Here is an 18,781-nt window from a genome sequence, read left to right on the forward strand (position 1 = left end):
GTCTGGGGAAAAGATGGTGAAGGGCAGAAGCACCGGCAATGCCTGAAGCTCAAACATGCGACGAGCTGAAGTAATCATGAAAGTTATAGTTCCCAATGTGGCATCACAACAGGTCAGGAGAGAACATGTGGTAAACGTTTTATAAACCTCATCACAACAGGCGATTTAAACAAGGACGTCTGATCCAGCAAATGTAGAACGATCTAAAGGGCCGGCAAATAACTTTAATGGTGTCCACTGCAAGGTTTTACTCAGTAAAAGACCAAACACACTAAAGAGCATCCGACAACTCTGTAAATGGTCAATCTTGTGGATCGCACACCAGATAACAAATGTGTTCCAGCGCCTGGCCTAAGTGCACTTCATGGAAGGATGGTATCCCATCACTTCAGGCAGCAGATCAAACACAGCCAACTGCTGCTGCTCTATTTCCACACATGGAGGTATAGATTGCACAGATTTGAGAGGAGGATCCTGCCCTTCTACTGTGACAAAAGACCCTCTCAAAGTGGTAGCCTGATCAGAAGACAGATGCTCATGCCTAGACGTTCTGGGAACCACACCCTCTTGGCTCAAATCCAGATCCACTAGGATGGCTTGGGCCCGATCATTCCTGATCTTTTTCAGCACACAGGAAAGAGGGGTCGAGGCAGGAAGACATATATATGAATACTGAGTTTAATTCCAGGAGGAAATCATCTACTAGCAAGTGTTCTTGCAGGAACTCCAACGATTAAAACGTTTGACACTGGGTGTTCTTGATAGTGATGGAAAGATCAAGCCAGAGTTCTTCCCACTGCTGGAAAATGGCGTGCGCCACCTCGGAATGTACTGACGCTATTTGTAATCTGTCAGATGCTGCCTGCTTAGTTCATTCGCTCTGGCACTCAAGTATGCTGCCAATCAGGAAAATTCACAAACACTCCAACCAACTCCAGAGGTCAAGAGCCTCCTGGCATCCAGGACCCCACTCTACCCAGCTTGTTGCAATACAACATGTCTGTGAGAACCTGCACCAACCGCCCCTTGATGGGTGGCAGGAAGGCCTTAAGTCAGATGAATGGCCTGCACCGCCAACAGAATGATATGGAGCCGGGTCTCTGTCAGACTAGAGTCCTCTGATCTCCACCTTCACTGATGACCTCCCCAGCCCAGCAAGGATGCGTCAGTCTCTACCATCAGCACTGGGTGGGGAAGAGAGAAGGGCCTGCTGCTGAAAAAGTTCTGTCCAAGCAGCCACCAATGTACATCATGAGCCACCTCCTCAGAGATCTAGATGCGTATGTCAGATTTCCTTGATGCTGGGCACACTAGAACTTCAGACTCCCTTGCAGAGCCTTTATAACATACAAGCAAGGATGAAGCAGCAGGTGAAGGGGACAAAAAGCATCAGGGCTGCTGAATACGTTGCAATGAAGGTAAGGAAATGAACTGCACTGTTTCCAGAACAGCTCCAATGAATGTCAGCCTATGCAAGTAGTCTGATGTGACTTCTGCTTGTTGACAGTGAGTGATGTCAAAGTTCACTGTTGCCTGGAGATTGTCTATGACTGTCTGTGATGAGTCCCCTTGTAATAGTAAATCGTAGAAGTAAGGGTAAACCTGTATTCCTGACCACAAAGGTAGGCTACGACCACCGCCACCAATTTAATTAAAACTAGGAGAGTACTGGTGAGGTCAAAGGGGAGCATGACAAACTAAAAATGTTGTTCGCTGTGTAGGACTGGAGGACGGGTATATGAAAATACATGTCCTGAAAGTCCAAGCACACCATCCAGTAGCATGAGTCTAGGGTCGACAGGATAGAAGCCAGAGTGAGAATTTTAGATTTGTCCTTCCACAGGAAGGCATTCAGACATCGAAAGTCCATAACAGGCGTAAGAGCCCCCGTCCTTCTTTGGCAGAAAGGAATAGAGAGAGTAACATCTCTCTCTTCTCCTGGAGTCTGGTACCCTCTTTATAGCACACTTGGAGAGTAACACTTGAAGTTCCTGTAGTAGAACGACAGGAGCTCGTCTGAAATTCGTTCTGATGTGGGGGGAATATCTGGCATGGCAAAAAGAAATGGCAAAGGATAGCCATGTTGAACGATTTGTGATACCAATCTGTCAGACATAACTGGTTGCCGCCCTGGGAAGGAAGGATGAATCCTGCCCCTCACTGCATGGGCATGCGCTACTAGGGGCAAACTAAAGTAGTCTTGCAACAGGGGAAAAGGAATAGGAGGGCAGATGCCCCTGCTGGCACACATGCTGCCTGTCGGACCCAAGTTCACGACCTAAAAAGCACTGGGTGACTGCTGCGCTGTTTGGGAAGGCTGTCTATATGCCAGCCTTCTGGAACATCCTCTGAACCTTTTGAATCCGTGTGGAAACTTTAGCTGGGGTCAACAAATTTAAGGAGCATGCCGTGGCTTACTTTGTTTTTTTTAAGGGTTCCAGCACAGAGTCTGCCTCCTCGCCGAATGAGAGTCATCCATCAAAAGGCATTAACATTGCTGTATAATCTTGTGTTTAGTGCTTACACAACGTGTGTCAACAAAGTCGAACACTAGTGCTAACTGCCCTCGCCAGGCAAACTGTAGTATCTAGACCAATGTGCATAATATATTTGGCCATATCTTGTCTATCATGAATGGTTTGAGCCAAAGAAGTCTTAAGGTCTTCTGGGACTGCCAGCAAGATCTCATTGGCCACATCCCACCGGCATGTGTACAACAACCCAGCAGTCAAACAGCATTAACCAACCGTAATGCCAGACTGCTTGAGGAAAACATATGCTTGCCTGAGTCTTCATGGAATTAACTGGTATTCATTTCATTGGGTGAGGCCCAAACTGCAAGGCTTCCTGCAATAGGATGCTTGGTAAGAAAAATCAGGTTTGTTATGAGCTAGGCTGTGACGCTTGGTGAAACACCCATTTCCTGGAGGACCGGAACAAGACTTTGACCAATTGGCCATCAATGTATAGGTAAGGTCCTTGTTCAAAGGGACCAAGGACTAAGAAGTAGCTGGCCCAGGCTACAAAATTTTCATCAGGACTTTTGTTTTGGTTTCGACTGAAAGCAGCTGCAAATCCAGACTCTCAGTTGCCCTCCAGTCCACCACTGCAAATGAGGTGCTTTCTTTCATTGGTGGCCCAAGTGGTGAGTCAAACCCTGCCTCAGGAGAGATTTCAGGGCCACTGGCCTCTTGCAAACCCATGCAAAAGGCACCATCTGTGACTTATAACCACCTTCATCAATATCAACATCCTGGGCTGTCCCTTGAGCTGAATCAGAGCCCACAAGATAATAGGGCCTCTGCTGGCGTGCACGTTATAATAGCGGCATTGGGTCACAGTCCGAGTCTATAACGACCAGTAATGCAACATCGGTCAAGATCGAGCTGAATCTGGTTTGTGTTAGACATTGATATCAGTATCAGAATCCCGTATTTGGGCCGGTGGCGTTCGCAATAGTGTCAACAAGAAAAAGGCTCTGGCACAGGTCCTGGTGCCCGAGTGGAAATCTGTATCTGTGTTGGTACCGGTACGCAGGGGACTAATCCACTGTTGGTAACCAGACCGGGGGCCACTGCAGTTTTTTTGGGGCCAAAAAGACACAGAATCGATCAAAGAACCAGCTCCGCGACCCGAGCCTCAAAGATAAACCACTCACATAATGGTGTCCTTGGGGCTCCTTGGGAGTTTATGCTTGTGCTTTGGTTTTAACTTACCAGAGCACTACAAGCACACAAGAAAGGCCTCGGAAGCAGGATTGAGTCCGTGCTCATGTTTTGGAGCGAAATGTGGTTTTCGGAATTTGTCGGACTGATGAAATCTGGTGCGGCCAGCCTGATCCACATAAAAAGGTACAGAAAGAAAAGGTACTCATGCCATGGAGCAGGGGTGGCACTTATATGCAGCTCTGCTCCCTCACTTTTGGAGCAATACAAAGCCAATGCTGAGCCACAAAACTACACCTAGCAGTGCACATGAGAACTGTAGATTCCCAATCCAATTTAACGTCTGGGGAGTATTCTAGGGTGAGAAATCTAGGAAATGAGAAGAGATCTTTCTATGTAGCCAGAGAAGGAAAAAAAAGAAAAAGACTGTATACCAAAGCTTCACCCAACTACACTCCTATGTGCCACAAGCTGTCCTGTGCACTGGCAGTCCTCGTAGGGTGGCAGTCCAGACAGTAAGCATGATGATTTTCTGCAATGTAAACCCTGTGTATGTGTGCCTAAAACACAGAAAGCCCTGCAAATGGCAAGCTGCCACCCTGGTGCATTCTATGATTGCCCTGTGCATTGGTAGCCCAGAACAAAGACTGCTCAATGCACAGACTGCCCCAGATGCAGCTTTGTCCTCTGTCAGCCTTACAGTTAGCCTTTCACTGCAGCAGTCCTGCAGGCAGCTTTGCATACTGAGAGCTGTGCAGATATGCAGCTTGTGTACTGGTACTTCCCTGGGTATGCAGTACTGTGTACTGCTTGCTGTGCTGCTCAATGAAGAAAGCTTTCAGCTCCTGTGGAGCTGTGCACAACCAAGCTTGTACACTTTTCAAGCTTTCTGCCGCGCTGGCAGTCTGCAAGCACTGTGCACTATCGCCCTGAAGGTGGGCATGGGTCCACTCCCGCACACTGATAGCCAGGGGTACTGCTGATCCTGGATTCAGCCTTGCAGCTCTGCCTATGGCCATCACTTTGTACTGTCTGAATCAAAGGCAGTTCTTGTCCTCTGCATACTTTCAGCCCTAAGCAATGTCTGCTGGTCAATGGGGCTGCCAACCCTGAATATTGTGTGACATTCCTTTCCCATGACAACATGAAGGAAAATGTGTGCACTTCTAGTACTGTACGTGCTCTAACCTACAAACATACATGCCTGGAACGTATCCAAGGTAAGGAACTAGAGGCTGTGGGGCCTCAAGGGTGAGCTGGAGAGCTACCTGAGATTTTTCTTTTTGATTATATATCCCTCATGATTCTACTCAACATAGCATCTGTTTCTGGACATACACAAAAATGTGACAATGTCCTCACATGCCACCAGGTGTCATGCTTCATCACAGGGCATCCCAAGCTCTCCAAAAACCTGGTTTGATGGAGAGCGGGCCTTCACCTGGAGTCAGGGACGCGTTCTGCCTGTTCTGCAGTGTAAAACTTGAACGCTTCCATGTGATCTGCCAGCCCAGTACATAGCCAACCCTGAATGTATTTTTGTGCTCGGCTAGCCCTTGCACTGTAAGTGCCTTACAGTCTAACAGCGTTGAAGTTAATCTTACGGTCAGCGAGCCCTGTGAAACACAGATCCTGTATACTGTCAACCCAGCGAGCCCTGTGCAACACAGATCCTGTACACTGTCAACCCTGTACCCAGACTGCTACACACATATACCAGTCCTGTGCTTCCAGTAACTGCCCTAATAACACCAAGCCTTGTTCTAAAGGAAATTATACAAAGAAACCAAGCTTTGTAGAAGTAAAGCTATAAAATAGACTCATGTCATGTGTGATATCGTGCTGTCCAATTGGTGCCATTTGCAAGCCTAGTTTTCCGCTGTCATAATCTACATTTCTAGCTCCAGGATCCTGTTGTTGGCCTCAAAAGGTGCAATTGGTTGTAAATATCACACATGCATAGGACGTGCTGGCAGTCATTGTAGAAGTGTTGCCCAAATGAGATTAGTTTATTCACATGAAGTGCGGCAGCACAGCAAAACCAGAGCTCTGCTTTAGCAATACGTTTGTCTCCCATCTAGCTAATAAATGTTTATTTTGTCTCTGCTGATCACGCGATGGGCTTGAGTACAGGAGGGCTGGAGGGGCTGTGATCACAAGCAGTGATGCAGTCCACAATTAATCAAAGGAAACGGCATGAAAGCTTGGAAGTAGCCGACCAACTGGACATTTGCCAATCTGGTCCCACAAGGCTTCCCAAAATGCACCAGCAGGAGACTGTGGTAGTGCGAGTGCAGGCAGTGTTTAATTCCTAAAAGAGTAAGTGCTGGGGTCCAAATTTTTCAAAGTAGCCTGCTGACACTGCTGCTGAATGTTGGGGTTACCAATTAGCAAGGCTGTCTAGTCTTTATTTCACTTCAAGCTTGTTTCATCTACCAATATACTCTCCCAGCCCCTATATCTTACTCTTGTAGGTTCCTTTTCACTTCTGCTTTCTCCCTCTGTTTTTCCATGGTTCTCTTGCTCCTTATTAACCCCTTTGCAGGGTCTCTCTCTAGTTCTGGGTTAAATTCTGATGATTACAAATAAACCCCAGTCCCCCAAAAAAGATTGCTTGTGGGCCCCACCTACTACCACAGGCTCAAATTAGGCACTAGGTCAAGAGCAACCTAGGAGCACAGTTTCCCAAAGGGATTACAGGGAGGTGAACAGCTAGGTGCTTGTAATTATATTCTGAAATGGGCTTGCTATTTTAAAGATGACCTTGTTAGCAGGCCATTGCACATATTTGTATTGTATACATGAATTGGTCTTCTCGTATTACCTGATCGGGAAGTATGCCTTGATAGTCTATTACATGCTTGTACTCCGGTGTTTAACAGCGTTGGCAGGCTACGCACATATTGGTATTGTATATATGGATTGCTCTTCTCCCAATACTGGATCCATCCATCTCAAATGTTAAGCGCTCTGAATTGCCCTGGGGTCATGCTCACGCCTCACACTGATTTGTAATGAATGTTCTTTGCCCACCATTGTTTCCTACCTACCCTAATTGTGAAGTGCTCTGATACCTGCCTGGGTCACGTTTGCGCTATACAAAAATGTATAAATAAATGATCATTAAACAGACTTACCTCCGCCCCCTCGGCCTGTGCCTCCTCCACAAACTCTGTGATGGTCTTTCTCTGAGTCTCATCCACCAGAGGGCCCATGTCCACCACTTTGTCCAGGCTGTCGCCCACCCTGAGATGCATCATCCGCTGCTTCAGCCTGCGCAGGAGGTCTGGTGCAATGGATTCCTGCATTAGGAGCCGGGATCCTGCACTGCATACCTGGGGAGTGAGAGGAGTCAAGTCAGAGTAACAAATCGCTGAGCCACTGAAGAAACAACATTGCAGAGGCTCTCAGATAATCAGACACAAAACAGGGAGGGCCTGACGATGTAGTACAATCAGACAGCACAAGACTGGAGGTGGTTATGAGAGGATGTTGTAGGACATTAAGACAAGAAGGCTCTGTGGTCCAGCACAATCAGACAGGGCTGCACTTTGGATCCAGCACATTCAGACATGGCAGCATATGGATCCAGCGGTGTCAGACACAGTGGCACTATGATCTAGTACCAACAGGTAGGACGGCACTGTGGATTCAGTAACATCAGACTGGGTGGCACTGTGGATCCAGCACAGACAGGGTAGCACAGTGGGTCCAGCGCCACCAGACAGGGTGTCACTGGGGATCCATTACCATCAGACCAGATAAAACAGCACTTGGACTGTGGATCCTGCACCATGAGAAGGGGCAAGACTGTGGATTCAGCACCACCAGATGAGGAGGCACTGTGAATACAGAACAATCAGACACAGCAGCACTGTGCATCCACACCCATCAGACAAAGAAACACATTGGATCCAGCTCAAAGAGGGAGCCACTGTGTATCCAGCATCATCAGACATGGCGGCACTGCGAATCATGTACCAAGAAACAGGGCGGCACTATGGATTCAGAAGAATCCGACATGGTGGCACTGCGAATCATGCACCAAGAAACAGGGCGGCACTGTGGATTCAGTAGAATCCAACATGGTGGCACTGTGGATCCAGCACAATCAGACACTCTGGTTCCAGCATCATGAGACGGGGCGCCACTATGAATTCAGCATCGTCAGATGGGGCGGCACTGCGGATCTAGCACAATCAGACATAGCAGTGTTGGGAATCCAGGGCAGCACATTGGATCTAGCACACACAGGGAGGCATTGTGGATCCAGCCCAATCAGACACAGCAAAACTATGGATCCAGCCTCTTCAGACAGGGGGGCACTGTAGATCCAGCCTCAGACAGGGCGGCATGGTGGATTCAGCACAAGCAAATAAGGAGACAGAGGGGAATTAACACAAACAACCAGGATCAAGTGTGGTCTTGGAGATTCAATACGAGTGGAAATGTCATGGTTCCATAGAATAATGTAGAAATATCTACGGTCACTCCACGAATCCTGCACAGTTACACAGGATTCAGATACGCGCTGCAGATCCCCTATAATCAGCAAGATCCAGGGAGGTGCTGTGTATCAAGCATTGTTACACAGGACCCAGGAAAGAACTATGTATTCACTACCATAAGATACAACTTCACAACAGATTGTTGAGCTATGGAGAAAGAGATTACAGTCTTGATGTGAATAATGAATGAGCTCACACGAGGCCCCCACAGTATCACCTCACAATGCTAAAAGATCAAACTGATTTCTGTGAGGTGCATCTTACTCACCCTTGGTAGCCTGGCTGGAACAGCAAGACCTTCCTCAGAGAAATGCATCTGGTACATTTGCTGAACTAACCAAGTCACAAATATTGAAATGTCCAAAAAAGGTCCAAACCAAATTTGGTAAAAAGATAAAAGCTTAGTAAGCAAAATGCTGCATCCATGCCTTGCGAGCCCCTTGGTTTTTTTTTTTTTTTTTTTTTTTTGTAAAAACCTTCATTGACAATTCAACAAAAGACAAGTATGGGCCTACAACCCCCGGGGCCGGCCGCTAAGCAATCAGAGTAACAGAAGCAAATTTTAATCACAGGCAGCACCTCGGGGAGCAGATTCTCCATGCTAGCATACTCTTGGCCCCTGAACAGCCCAAATAGGGACCAGGATACAAAAGGTTTTCATTTTATAATAAGGGATAGAAGGATCAGGTGCCAAACAATTTCCCAGCAGCAAAAAATGGCAGGCAGAATAGTAAACGCCAACAATAAACAACAATCATATCCAGGCAATGGCGCTAAAACAGGAGGTTCAGGATGTGGAGGAATATCACGGCCATTTGCGCCTGCAGTCCCCTGCCCTAAGACCCAGAAATCACCACGGAAATTGAGGCACACATAAAAAAGCAGTGATTGGCAGCAAAGGAGACCTACCGTGCTGACCCCAGAAAAGAAGACAAAGAAGAATAAGAGAAGAAAAAGGAGGCCATAGAAACAAAGTAAAAAACTAAAGAATCCCCTCCCCCAACCCCCCACCCTGCACCTCTGCAGATGAGTACGGCCCCCCCCCCCAGCAGTGTGCCTGTCGCCCCGGAACCAGACCCGAAATATAGAAGAAACAGAGAAAATGGAGTAAGAAAGGAAACCCCACCAGAAGGGGGAGTAAAGAGAGTATTAATAAACTGGAGGAGGGCCTTCAAAACATGCCCCCGGCTTCTCCCTCCCGCACAATATGTTCCTCCCCAAAGCAAACAGTAAACAAACACAAAATCGACCATGTCAAAGAAAAAATGGGGAGCATTATGTACCTATTACACTATTAGTTATGACGTGAGAGCACGCAACCCCTGTGCCCGCCCGCCTGTTAGATGACAACCTCCGAAGGATCAGCCTTATCCTTGGCCACTCTTTGCGAATCCACCCATGCATACCCATCGACCCAGTGCCATGTCCAATGTTACAAGGAAGAGGAGCGTCCAAAAAAGACCAGGAAGCGACACACACATGTAGGGTGGACGTCTCTGAACACCAACACAGTCAACATTATGGAGGACCATCTTTCCCAGTACTGCCCAAGGATCTGTACTGCACACAAGGTCCAGGAAGGCGGAATCAGCCAGAGCAGGAGACTGTTGCTGGAATATTGCCTGGGTCGCCGGAGGCTGCGCGTGGGACAAAGCCACCACCCCCCGCTCAAATCCAAAACCTCCGGAACAGACCGGACCCACAGCCAGCCGATCACACGTTGGCACATTGTCCGAAGTTTCCAGCTTTCCCCTATTCACAGGGGCGGCCACGACACTGTCCTCCTGTGTGAAGTGTGACAAGTCCCTGTGTGCCTGGGGACAGGCAGATCGCAACTGTTCCGACGCTGAAGCAACACTATCAAGCTTCCTCCCCAATACCGAGGCGCCGTGAACCAGGGTGGAATGAAGGGCACCGAGAGCTTCGAGAAGGTCACCGTACCCCAGCCCAGCTCCCGGCGCCCGCTCCGCTACGCTCCTCTTAGGCACACACTCCCAATCCTGCTGAGACCCAGTGTACAGGATGATAGACTCCATCCTAGCAAGATGGCCGCCGGGTAGGTTCATCCCAGATTGGGACCGGGACTCAGGCACAGGCGCATCAAGTTCCATGTCACTGGAAACAGGGTTCCGGGGGCAGACAAAAATATATATCCAGTGTGTGGCCACAGGTAACAGTCATCCCCACCACGGACCAGCGCCCGCGAAAATCCGGGAGCAGCCCGCGGTAATCGGGACGCGTTACGGGCAGCGTCCGGGCAGCTCACCGGCGAAGGCTCAGGCAATTACCGGAGAATCCTGGAATTGCCTCCCCGGGCATGCACTCGTTCCGCTACGCTCAGTGGTAGGAAGGACCACAGCGAAATTCAGGCCAATATTCGCACCGCTCCGGTACTCCAACTCCACCCAGTCACCAATGGCCGCTGTTGTTGAACTGCCGCCCGGCCATGTTGTCCACCCGAGGTCCCGGTTCCAGGGTTGCACAGGCCGCAAAGTTCAAATGGACATTTCTCCGGCGGTACCGCCGCCAGAAACTTCAGAATCACACGATCGGTTGCCGCTCTCAGCCACCAACACGGGCATATAGCGCAGGCTAAGGATCTCATGCAGGATATCTGTGCGGGATGTGGAGGTTCACGGAGCCTGGAGCCTACGCTGCCGTCCCGAACGCCATCTTGGCTCCTCCCCTTGCGAGCCCCTTGTTAATCCAACATAGGAATATGAAAGGGCTGGCTCAGAGCACACAGTTTTTAAGCAAACATTACAAGCACTCAGTGCTGCTTACCTGTCCTTGGTTAAACCAGATAGCATCCACTAGGCCCTCCACAGCACTGTCCAAATCTGCAGTATCGAACACCAGGAAGGGAGATTTGCCTCCAAGTTCAAGAGAGAGCTTCTTCCCTGTACCTGCAGTGGCTTTCCGCAAGGTTCGACCCACCTGAGGGGAGAAATAAAAAATAGAACATCGTCCAGAAATGTACATTTAGAGAAATATGGATAATTAGCCTGCAAGAAATGCAGTCACGGGCTAGAATTTATGTATAACTTGGCCTGTTCAATCTGTGTAATATGAAAATGAAAGAAGTCGTGTGAGGTCTGGGCAAAGAAAGAGTTGTGTATTTGGATCAACATATGAATTTTTAAGAGGTATGACCTGTTCACCCTGGAGACTACATTGGGGTCCATGTTTTAGCATCTCTCACTTACCTCTGTAGAGCCGGTGAAGGCTACCTTTGCCACATCTGGGTGGGTGGCTAGTTTACTCCCAAATGATCCATTGCCCGTAACCACATTGAAAACTCCTGGTGGCAGCCCAGCCTCGGTACAAATCTCTGCCAAGAGAAGTGCAGTCAATCGCGTGTATGTGGCAGGCTTCAAGACAACCGTGTTTCCTGCAGAACAGAGAAGCAAGTTGGAAATGGGGATCAGCTCCAAGAAGACAAACGGAGGAGTGGATCTCATGCCATCTATCAACTAGATTCCAGTGGGGGAGATTGATTCCCACCTCCATCACTGCTAGCACGACCAGTCCTCTGAACAACATAATGCTACACTTTGATCTCTGCCTCTTTAAGGTAAGGTGGATTTGTAGATCAACTCTTACCACCCAATATATCGGCTTGGCACAGCTATCTTGTGCAGCTGGACACCCAGTGAAGGAGGCCAGCACTGGACAGACACAAATGGGCTACAGCATGAGGCACTGTGTAAGTGTTACTGAGTAATCAAGGAGAAGAAAAGTTTCTGCACGAACGGTGAGGAAAACAGGAGAGGTTAGGTGGGATGCTGAGAAGGGCTGGGTGAGAGCAAAGAGGTAAAGGGCATTCTATTGTATTTTAAAAAGGTAACTGTTAAAGGGGTTACATTTTGAGATAGATACCTTTCACTCCCTAAAACTAAGATCTTTGTGTAAGGATCACAGGAAACAGTTTACATGATCTGGTGCTTTTCCTTCTGTTATACCAAAAAAGCTGTGCTAGCATGACAAGCTAGCCTGGCTGATGAGGGGTGATTCCCAGAAACCGGCCCCAGGATGCTTGTTTCCAGTCCTGGGCTGGATTGTTCCCATCGGGAGGAGGGTCAAGACTCATTTGCATAAGGCTGGGTCCAAACTGGGGTGGCGTCGTGAGCAAAGAAACTTCTGGATTAAACCTAGATCTGTAACTGGGGTGAATGTTTGATGGGTTCAGCATTCCTTCCATTATCTGTACTTTTTGCTTTTGTCGCACTAAGTGGGAATGGTATGCCCAGACATGGGTCCCGTGCTCACTTTTCTACTGGATTCAAGCAAGCCTGGCAGATGAATGGGGAATACTCCCAAACAGGTCCCAGGATGCTTGTTTCCCGTCCGCAGAGGATCTGGCCTAGCAGCTCCGACTGGACTGTTTCCATGGGGAACAAAGTCAGGACTGATTTGCATATGGCTGGGTCCAAACTGGGGTTGAGTGGTGAGCAAAAAAATAATGGATTAAACCCAGATGTGTGGCGTGGGGGTGAATGTTTGATTGGTTCAGCATTCCCTCCATTATCATACGTCATTGTGTGTGACAAAGAAGCACATGAGAGTGTCACAGCTGATGGGCCAAAGGTTTTTCATGGTGCAGAATGCTTAACAGAACCTGGGACACAAGCAAAAAAGACACAGAAAGCACTGTATCCAATATAACATGGAGTGTCTTTTTGGTCAACTCCTTGCTCATGTCTGGATGGCTTTCTAGTCAATTTCAATTACTGGCTCTTTATTGGCTGGCCTGCTTGTGTTTGTCAAGCCCCTGAATCGTGTTTTCTCTAATCTTCCTTTTGATTTGAGAAGGGGAGTCCTTCCACGGTTGACAACATTGAACTACTTTTTTTTCTTACGTTCGGTTCTTATTTAGCACTCCAAAAACATGTCCTGAAGCTTCCATGGTTTTATCAGTATGAGCACACTCACACTCTTTCCCAATACCTCCAAACCTCCCTCTGCCAGTGTCTTCCCTCTCAGTACTGCTTACAGCTTGCTATGTGCCACATGGTGGGCTTGGAATGCCCTGGATATTGTCTAGAAGTCCTGAATCTCTGCCACCTTGTCTCTCCACTTACGCTCCCTCCCAGTACTCTTCCATGACACACCAGGTGCTGACTAGGATGTGTGATGATGCCCTGGATGGGATGTCGTCCTGTAGAATCTTCCTATGCCTCCTTTTCCCCGTCTTCCCTCCTTACACTGCTGTCCCTCTCCAAGAGAGCCACTGCCAATAGCTTTGCCAATTCCAGATGCTTTTAAAAAGCACTAGCATTGGCAAAGAGAATGGTGGCGACTGGACATTTTCAAAGTACATAAAATATGGTTTTGATGGCCCCCATGTTGCATAATGCAATGTGATGTAGCAAGATGCCCCCCACGTTCTGTCGCCTTCAGGAGCCAAGGTTTAGGAATAACGTTTAGAGTTAAAAATTGAAAAATCATCTGCAGCATTTCCAATTCCAAAGGTGATTATAAGTTTTAGTTCATTCTGCACCCCATGGGCGTTACTTAGCCTTCCAGGCCAAGATGTTGCCTACTCAAACTGGTATTTTGGCAAAAGTTCTGCAGACTTACTGTTTAGCTTTCAAACAGAATTAATCTTACTTCGTTACATTCAACAGCACCTAAACCTTGCCCTCAGTTGGATTTATTGTGACTTCATGCAAATTTCAATTCTTTTTGAAGTTGCAAAAGCAGCTGGTTTTCTTCTATCCTCTTTTTAACCAGCAATGATAATCAAACCCCGTACAAATAAGCTTCGAAGACATCCCATGCTACCAGACCCCAAACGGGCCTTAATTAGTCTCAAAGAGTGCCGATACCAGCTACTGGCAGACACCCAACGGAAAGGTGTTTCCTAATAATGGTATATCGCTATACCACACTACTGGGGTATTCGAAGACCTGCAAACTCCTGAATAGAACTCATTTCAGTCTACATATATATGAGAGTGTCTGCAGTTCCAGTGATAGAATTGTACAGTCTTTGTAAATTAATAATTGTGTAACAGAAAAGTTATGTAGGTATCTATGTATGTAAATTGAATTTCTATAGCGTGAACCCAGCCAAAAGGCAGCGGAGCACTGAACACGGTCGAAGTCGGCTTTGACTTCTCTACTTTTTAAGTGGATGCGTTAAGATGTGCTTCTTTCCAAATATCATCGCACCAGGTACACGGGTTATAGCAGGTTATAGCAGGCTGATGGTCTAACACTCATGCCCCTTTCTTAAAAACGTTCTTGACTGAGATGTACAAGAATAGCAGTTTGAGGGTAAGTGCAACATTCTAATATCCCCCTAAGATGAAAGACAAAGTGACAATTGATAACTCCAGAATTAACACTTGTAGTTGGCTTGGACCATCCACATCTGAAGCACAATCATTAATACCCATGAATTCCTGACCCTAATGCACAATCTTCTTAATTGGCTATCTCCCTGAACTACGTTAGAGGATTTTTTCACAATCATGTCATGTCTTCGGTGAACTGTACATATAACTTCTCCCACGGGGTGAGGCACTGGAGCAAAGTCAGTAACAATCAAGAGTACAGCAGAGCTAACCGCACACCAGACTGAGCTAGACTCAAAAGAGGCACTGTAGCTTCAAAACATTCAAATGGACACATGAGCCAGGGATCAGCCTTAATGGTATACTCCTGCCGATGAACCAGACAGATGAGAAGCAGTGGTCAGTGAAAGCGACACACTGTACAATAACGCAAAGACCATCCTCGGGCACACTCAGAGTTCAACAGAAGGAGACCCTGTCAAAAGACAGATAACAGAGGGAAACCCTAGCCCACAATGTTCTCAAGCTTGGGTCAGCCTCCAGGAAAGTAATACATTGTTAAAACACCTAGTAAATACGTTTTTTTTTTTTAAAAGAACGTGATTACTTTGTGTTTAGAACTTTCTGTGTGTGCCAGAGGCTGGTATGTATCCAAAAGTTGGGTGACCCATCGTACTTTCAGATGTGAAAGAGTTCCTAATGCACTACAATGGAAACACTTCTTAAAAGGTGGAAGGATACACCAAAAAGTTGACGTCGTAAGGTGAGTGGAATCTATGCCTCGTAAACCCTCCCCATATTGTTTTAGAACAGCAGTGACAAATGCTCTTGCAGACAGCTGCACTGCCCACCCGACTTGCAAACTTAAGAGTAATCACAGCATATTGTTATGAAGTCTAATACAGTTCCTTAAATCTGCAAACAATCCCAATCTAAGCATCAAATAAGATTAAAGACGCAGCAAGACCGCCAAGGACTAGGAGGCCCTCATTACGATGAGGGTCAAAAAGCCTCCGACCAGCATTGTCCTTCTTAGAGCTTTCATCGCCAAAACGAAGTCATGAAGACGACACATCAGTGTTCAAGGCAACCTCGCTGGCTTAAGCCTTGGGCCTTGGCCAACGGAAGGATTTAAGCTGACTTAAGTCAGAAGGTAAAAACTTTAACTGGGGTGACCTGCCTTGTGTGTCCGACCGCCGCTCCTTTGTGGTCAGCATGAATCCATGTGCAGCTCTTGGTGAAAAGCAAACTGTTACTCCTGATTGGTGGTTTAATTTTTCTAGGTGCTTTATTCCGAACAACTTTAAAAATCCATATCTCTGGTTACACTTATCAGATTTTGAAGATTTAGAACAGGGTATTTTTTGATAATTAACTTCCTCTCTTTTTATAAATTGCTTTGGGAATTTTATATTGTGATCACCCTTACTTTAAAACTGTTGGCACTACTCGAACTTAATACACATTTGTCAGGGCAATTGCTGCTTCTGCTGTGGTAAATAAAAATTCCTTTACCGGGACTGAATTTGATACAGAAACATTATAAAATAGCTCAGTAAAATGAGAGGCAGAATCCGTGATATTAGAGTTTCGGAATGGGCTTTATTCCAATAATCGATTATAATCGGATGCTTCAAGTTCCATCACCACGGGGGTTCAGGAAGTGAAGTACATACTTTATTGACAAGAAGTAACTTTTATAGTACATACATTATAATGAAGTGAATACAGTAGGCGTAACAATTGATAAGGAAATTGACGTTTGGTCTGCGTAACCGAAAATGGGTGTAATAATGAGTAAAAAGGAACATGATTGGTTATGATGTCATACATAGGTGGATCTATAAGATAATACTTGGCCTAAATGCGCGCGCAGCAGTATGACGTGTAATTGACGTGTAACTAGGGGGTGACGGGGACTTGACATTTAGCTCTATATGTGGAGACGAGAAGTCTGGGGGGTCAAGTCAACCTAATCCCAAATCATATCTAACATCCTATGTTTAAAGAACTATGTTATCCACAAAAGAAGGACTCTCGGACAGAATCTATTCTATACTGACTGTGCGTGCGTGTACAAGCGTCTAAGTGTCTACACTGAATGCGAGGGGGTAGGAATATTCCATGGTAACAGGGCTATGAATTACTTGCATGAGGACAGAGAAGTTGGGCCTTTTTGCTTGGTAACTGGAAGAATGTTTACTTAAACTACTAGGCAGGAATGCATCGGCTGAGGGGGAGGCAGATAATTCGAAGGTGAAATACAGTTCTTGGCAGAGAATGGGCTGATGTCAGGCTTCGTGAGCTGCGCAGAGAATGAGACAAAGTTCATGGTCACAGATGCAGGCTCGGACTGGAGCTTTCAGAGGCAGAAGGCAAGAGGAGTCTTGATGACAGAATCAGGGCCTACTTGCCTGGACTGTAAAGTGGCATAAGTGAACCATATAAAGCCGATGGCCTTTCATATTTAGGAATGGAATATCCGGCCTATTCATGGCGGATCTGTCAAAGGACATGTTGACGGTGGACGCGCATGTGTTCGCGTCTTCATAACTGGAACTGGAGGGAACATACATGTACTTGTGACATGCACATGGAACCGTTGGGGTCCAAGATAGGGGACATAACTGACCAGAAAAATCCATATTTCCACACTGCCATAGCTATCGGGTTCAGCAACGATGGTCTGCCACTTAACAGGGTATGTTAAACACATAGAGCCCCCATCGCTAATAATTGACCCACATCTGATCAGTATAATCACAACAAATGATACACAAGCTTAGTACCGTGCACAATATGCGTGCTGTACATTATGACAATTGCCACACTCATCTTGCACACCATCGGTGGTCTCAGAGGAGTGTGTGGGAGACAGACTGAGCTCTGAAGTCTCGCTGTGGCGCTTCCAGCTTCAGAGGGGCTGCATGCAGGGGTTGTTCTGTGAGCGGCATGTTATCAAGTACCCTTAACATCCTCTACAATCACGGTCACCTACTTCCTGCTCGGAAAAAACGCAATTAATTTCAGTTTCCCATCTGCTCAAGATGCACACAGAGCGGCCTTTTGACTGAAGATGCAATTGTCGAGAGGGCTGGACCAGTCGGATCCGAAAGATTCATTCTCACTGAGGGAAGTCAAATGATTTCATTGGGACAGGCCAGCATGACGTAAGTCACCTGGCTGCCTCCAGCCACCACAGCGACTTTCAGCAGCATTAAGAAGACACAATAATGAACAGACATTTGGGCAGATTAGGATTAGTCCAGCCGTTTCTGATCTTGGACGGCGGAGGTGGATATTAATTCCCATCTGGCTGAAGCGCCGGTCACATAAGTGACCTTAATCTGGTCGGATGAGTGCCGGGCCTCGTCATGCTCTGTGCGCGCGCGTGTACGAGATAGAAGCAGAGATTGGCTCGTAATCTGGTCACAAGGTCGAGGACGCGGCGACTCGGGGCGGCTGGTGACATTTGAAAGTGGTAGGGGGTAAAAGCTGTTAATGAGTGTTGCATCGTGCGCGAGTGAAGCTAGCGAGCTAGACTGTCATAAGGAGTGTTCAGGGGGGGTCTCCCCCCGTGAAAAGTTTGAAAAAAAGAGTGGGAAAATAGTGTATTTTAAAGCAAATTTGACGAAGCAAGATGGACCTTGCAGAATAAAGCAGGACAGAAACATTCTGGAACCAGGCCAGCATCAAAGGTGGACAAGAGAGAAACATCCCCTCCTGTTTGCATGTGAGAACAGCATTTGGTGGACCACCATTTTGTCACTGTGTGGCGGCTGCTTATGCAGTAGGTGCCCATTTGAACACCTCGTCGTCATTGAGAGAATTTGGTGCGTGTCACACACAAGGACCAGAGAAACAATGTAGTGAAGCACACAGAGCAGTGAGGTAATGTTTGTATGAATATCACTAAAAACTCATCCGCGCAGTTTCTTTTAAATAGCTTCACAGAGGCCTTTTCGAAGTAGCCCAACCCCTCTCTGAGCCATGGCAGGTTGCATACAGCATTGCAGCAGCAACAACAGAACATTTAAGACACCAGCAGTGAAAATAATAACAGAAAGGAGAACAAGAGAATCATATAAAATACGAGCGAGATCATACTTGACTGTTCTGGTCTGGAGGTTGCAAATAATGGAAGGTAATGGTGGTAAGGCCGGAGACCTGCTGTTGGTGAAGGAGTTTTTATGCCGCTGCAATATGTTCATCAGGTATACGAGACCAAATAAAGAGGGGTCTTTAGAGAGTCCCTCAATTCTGGAGGTTAGCTCACCCGAGTTTAAAGGACAGCGACTGTTTCCGGAGC

The 18,781-nt window shown here is 47.0% G+C and overlaps 1 protein-coding gene across 1 annotated transcript in view; it reads right to left on the minus strand.

Annotated features, from left to right (window-relative positions):
- The window catches only part of ALDH16A1 (aldehyde dehydrogenase 16 family member A1), a 680,379-nt gene that overhangs the window by 461,958 nt on the left and 199,640 nt on the right, over positions 1–18,781 (minus strand). The window contains exons 6-8 of the mRNA XM_085616325.1: positions 11,380–11,564; positions 10,958–11,110; positions 6,803–7,000 (exon numbers count right to left, since the gene is read on the minus strand). Coding sequence (XP_085472451.1) covers positions 6,803–7,000; positions 10,958–11,110; positions 11,380–11,564 — 536 coding nt within the window. The remainder of the gene's footprint in view (positions 1–6,802; positions 7,001–10,957; positions 11,111–11,379; positions 11,565–18,781) is intronic.

The sequence above is a fragment of the Triturus cristatus genome, chromosome 7, assembly GCF_964204655.1.
Source record: "Triturus cristatus chromosome 7, aTriCri1.1, whole genome shotgun sequence".
NCBI lineage: Eukaryota > Metazoa > Chordata > Amphibia > Caudata > Salamandridae > Triturus > Triturus cristatus.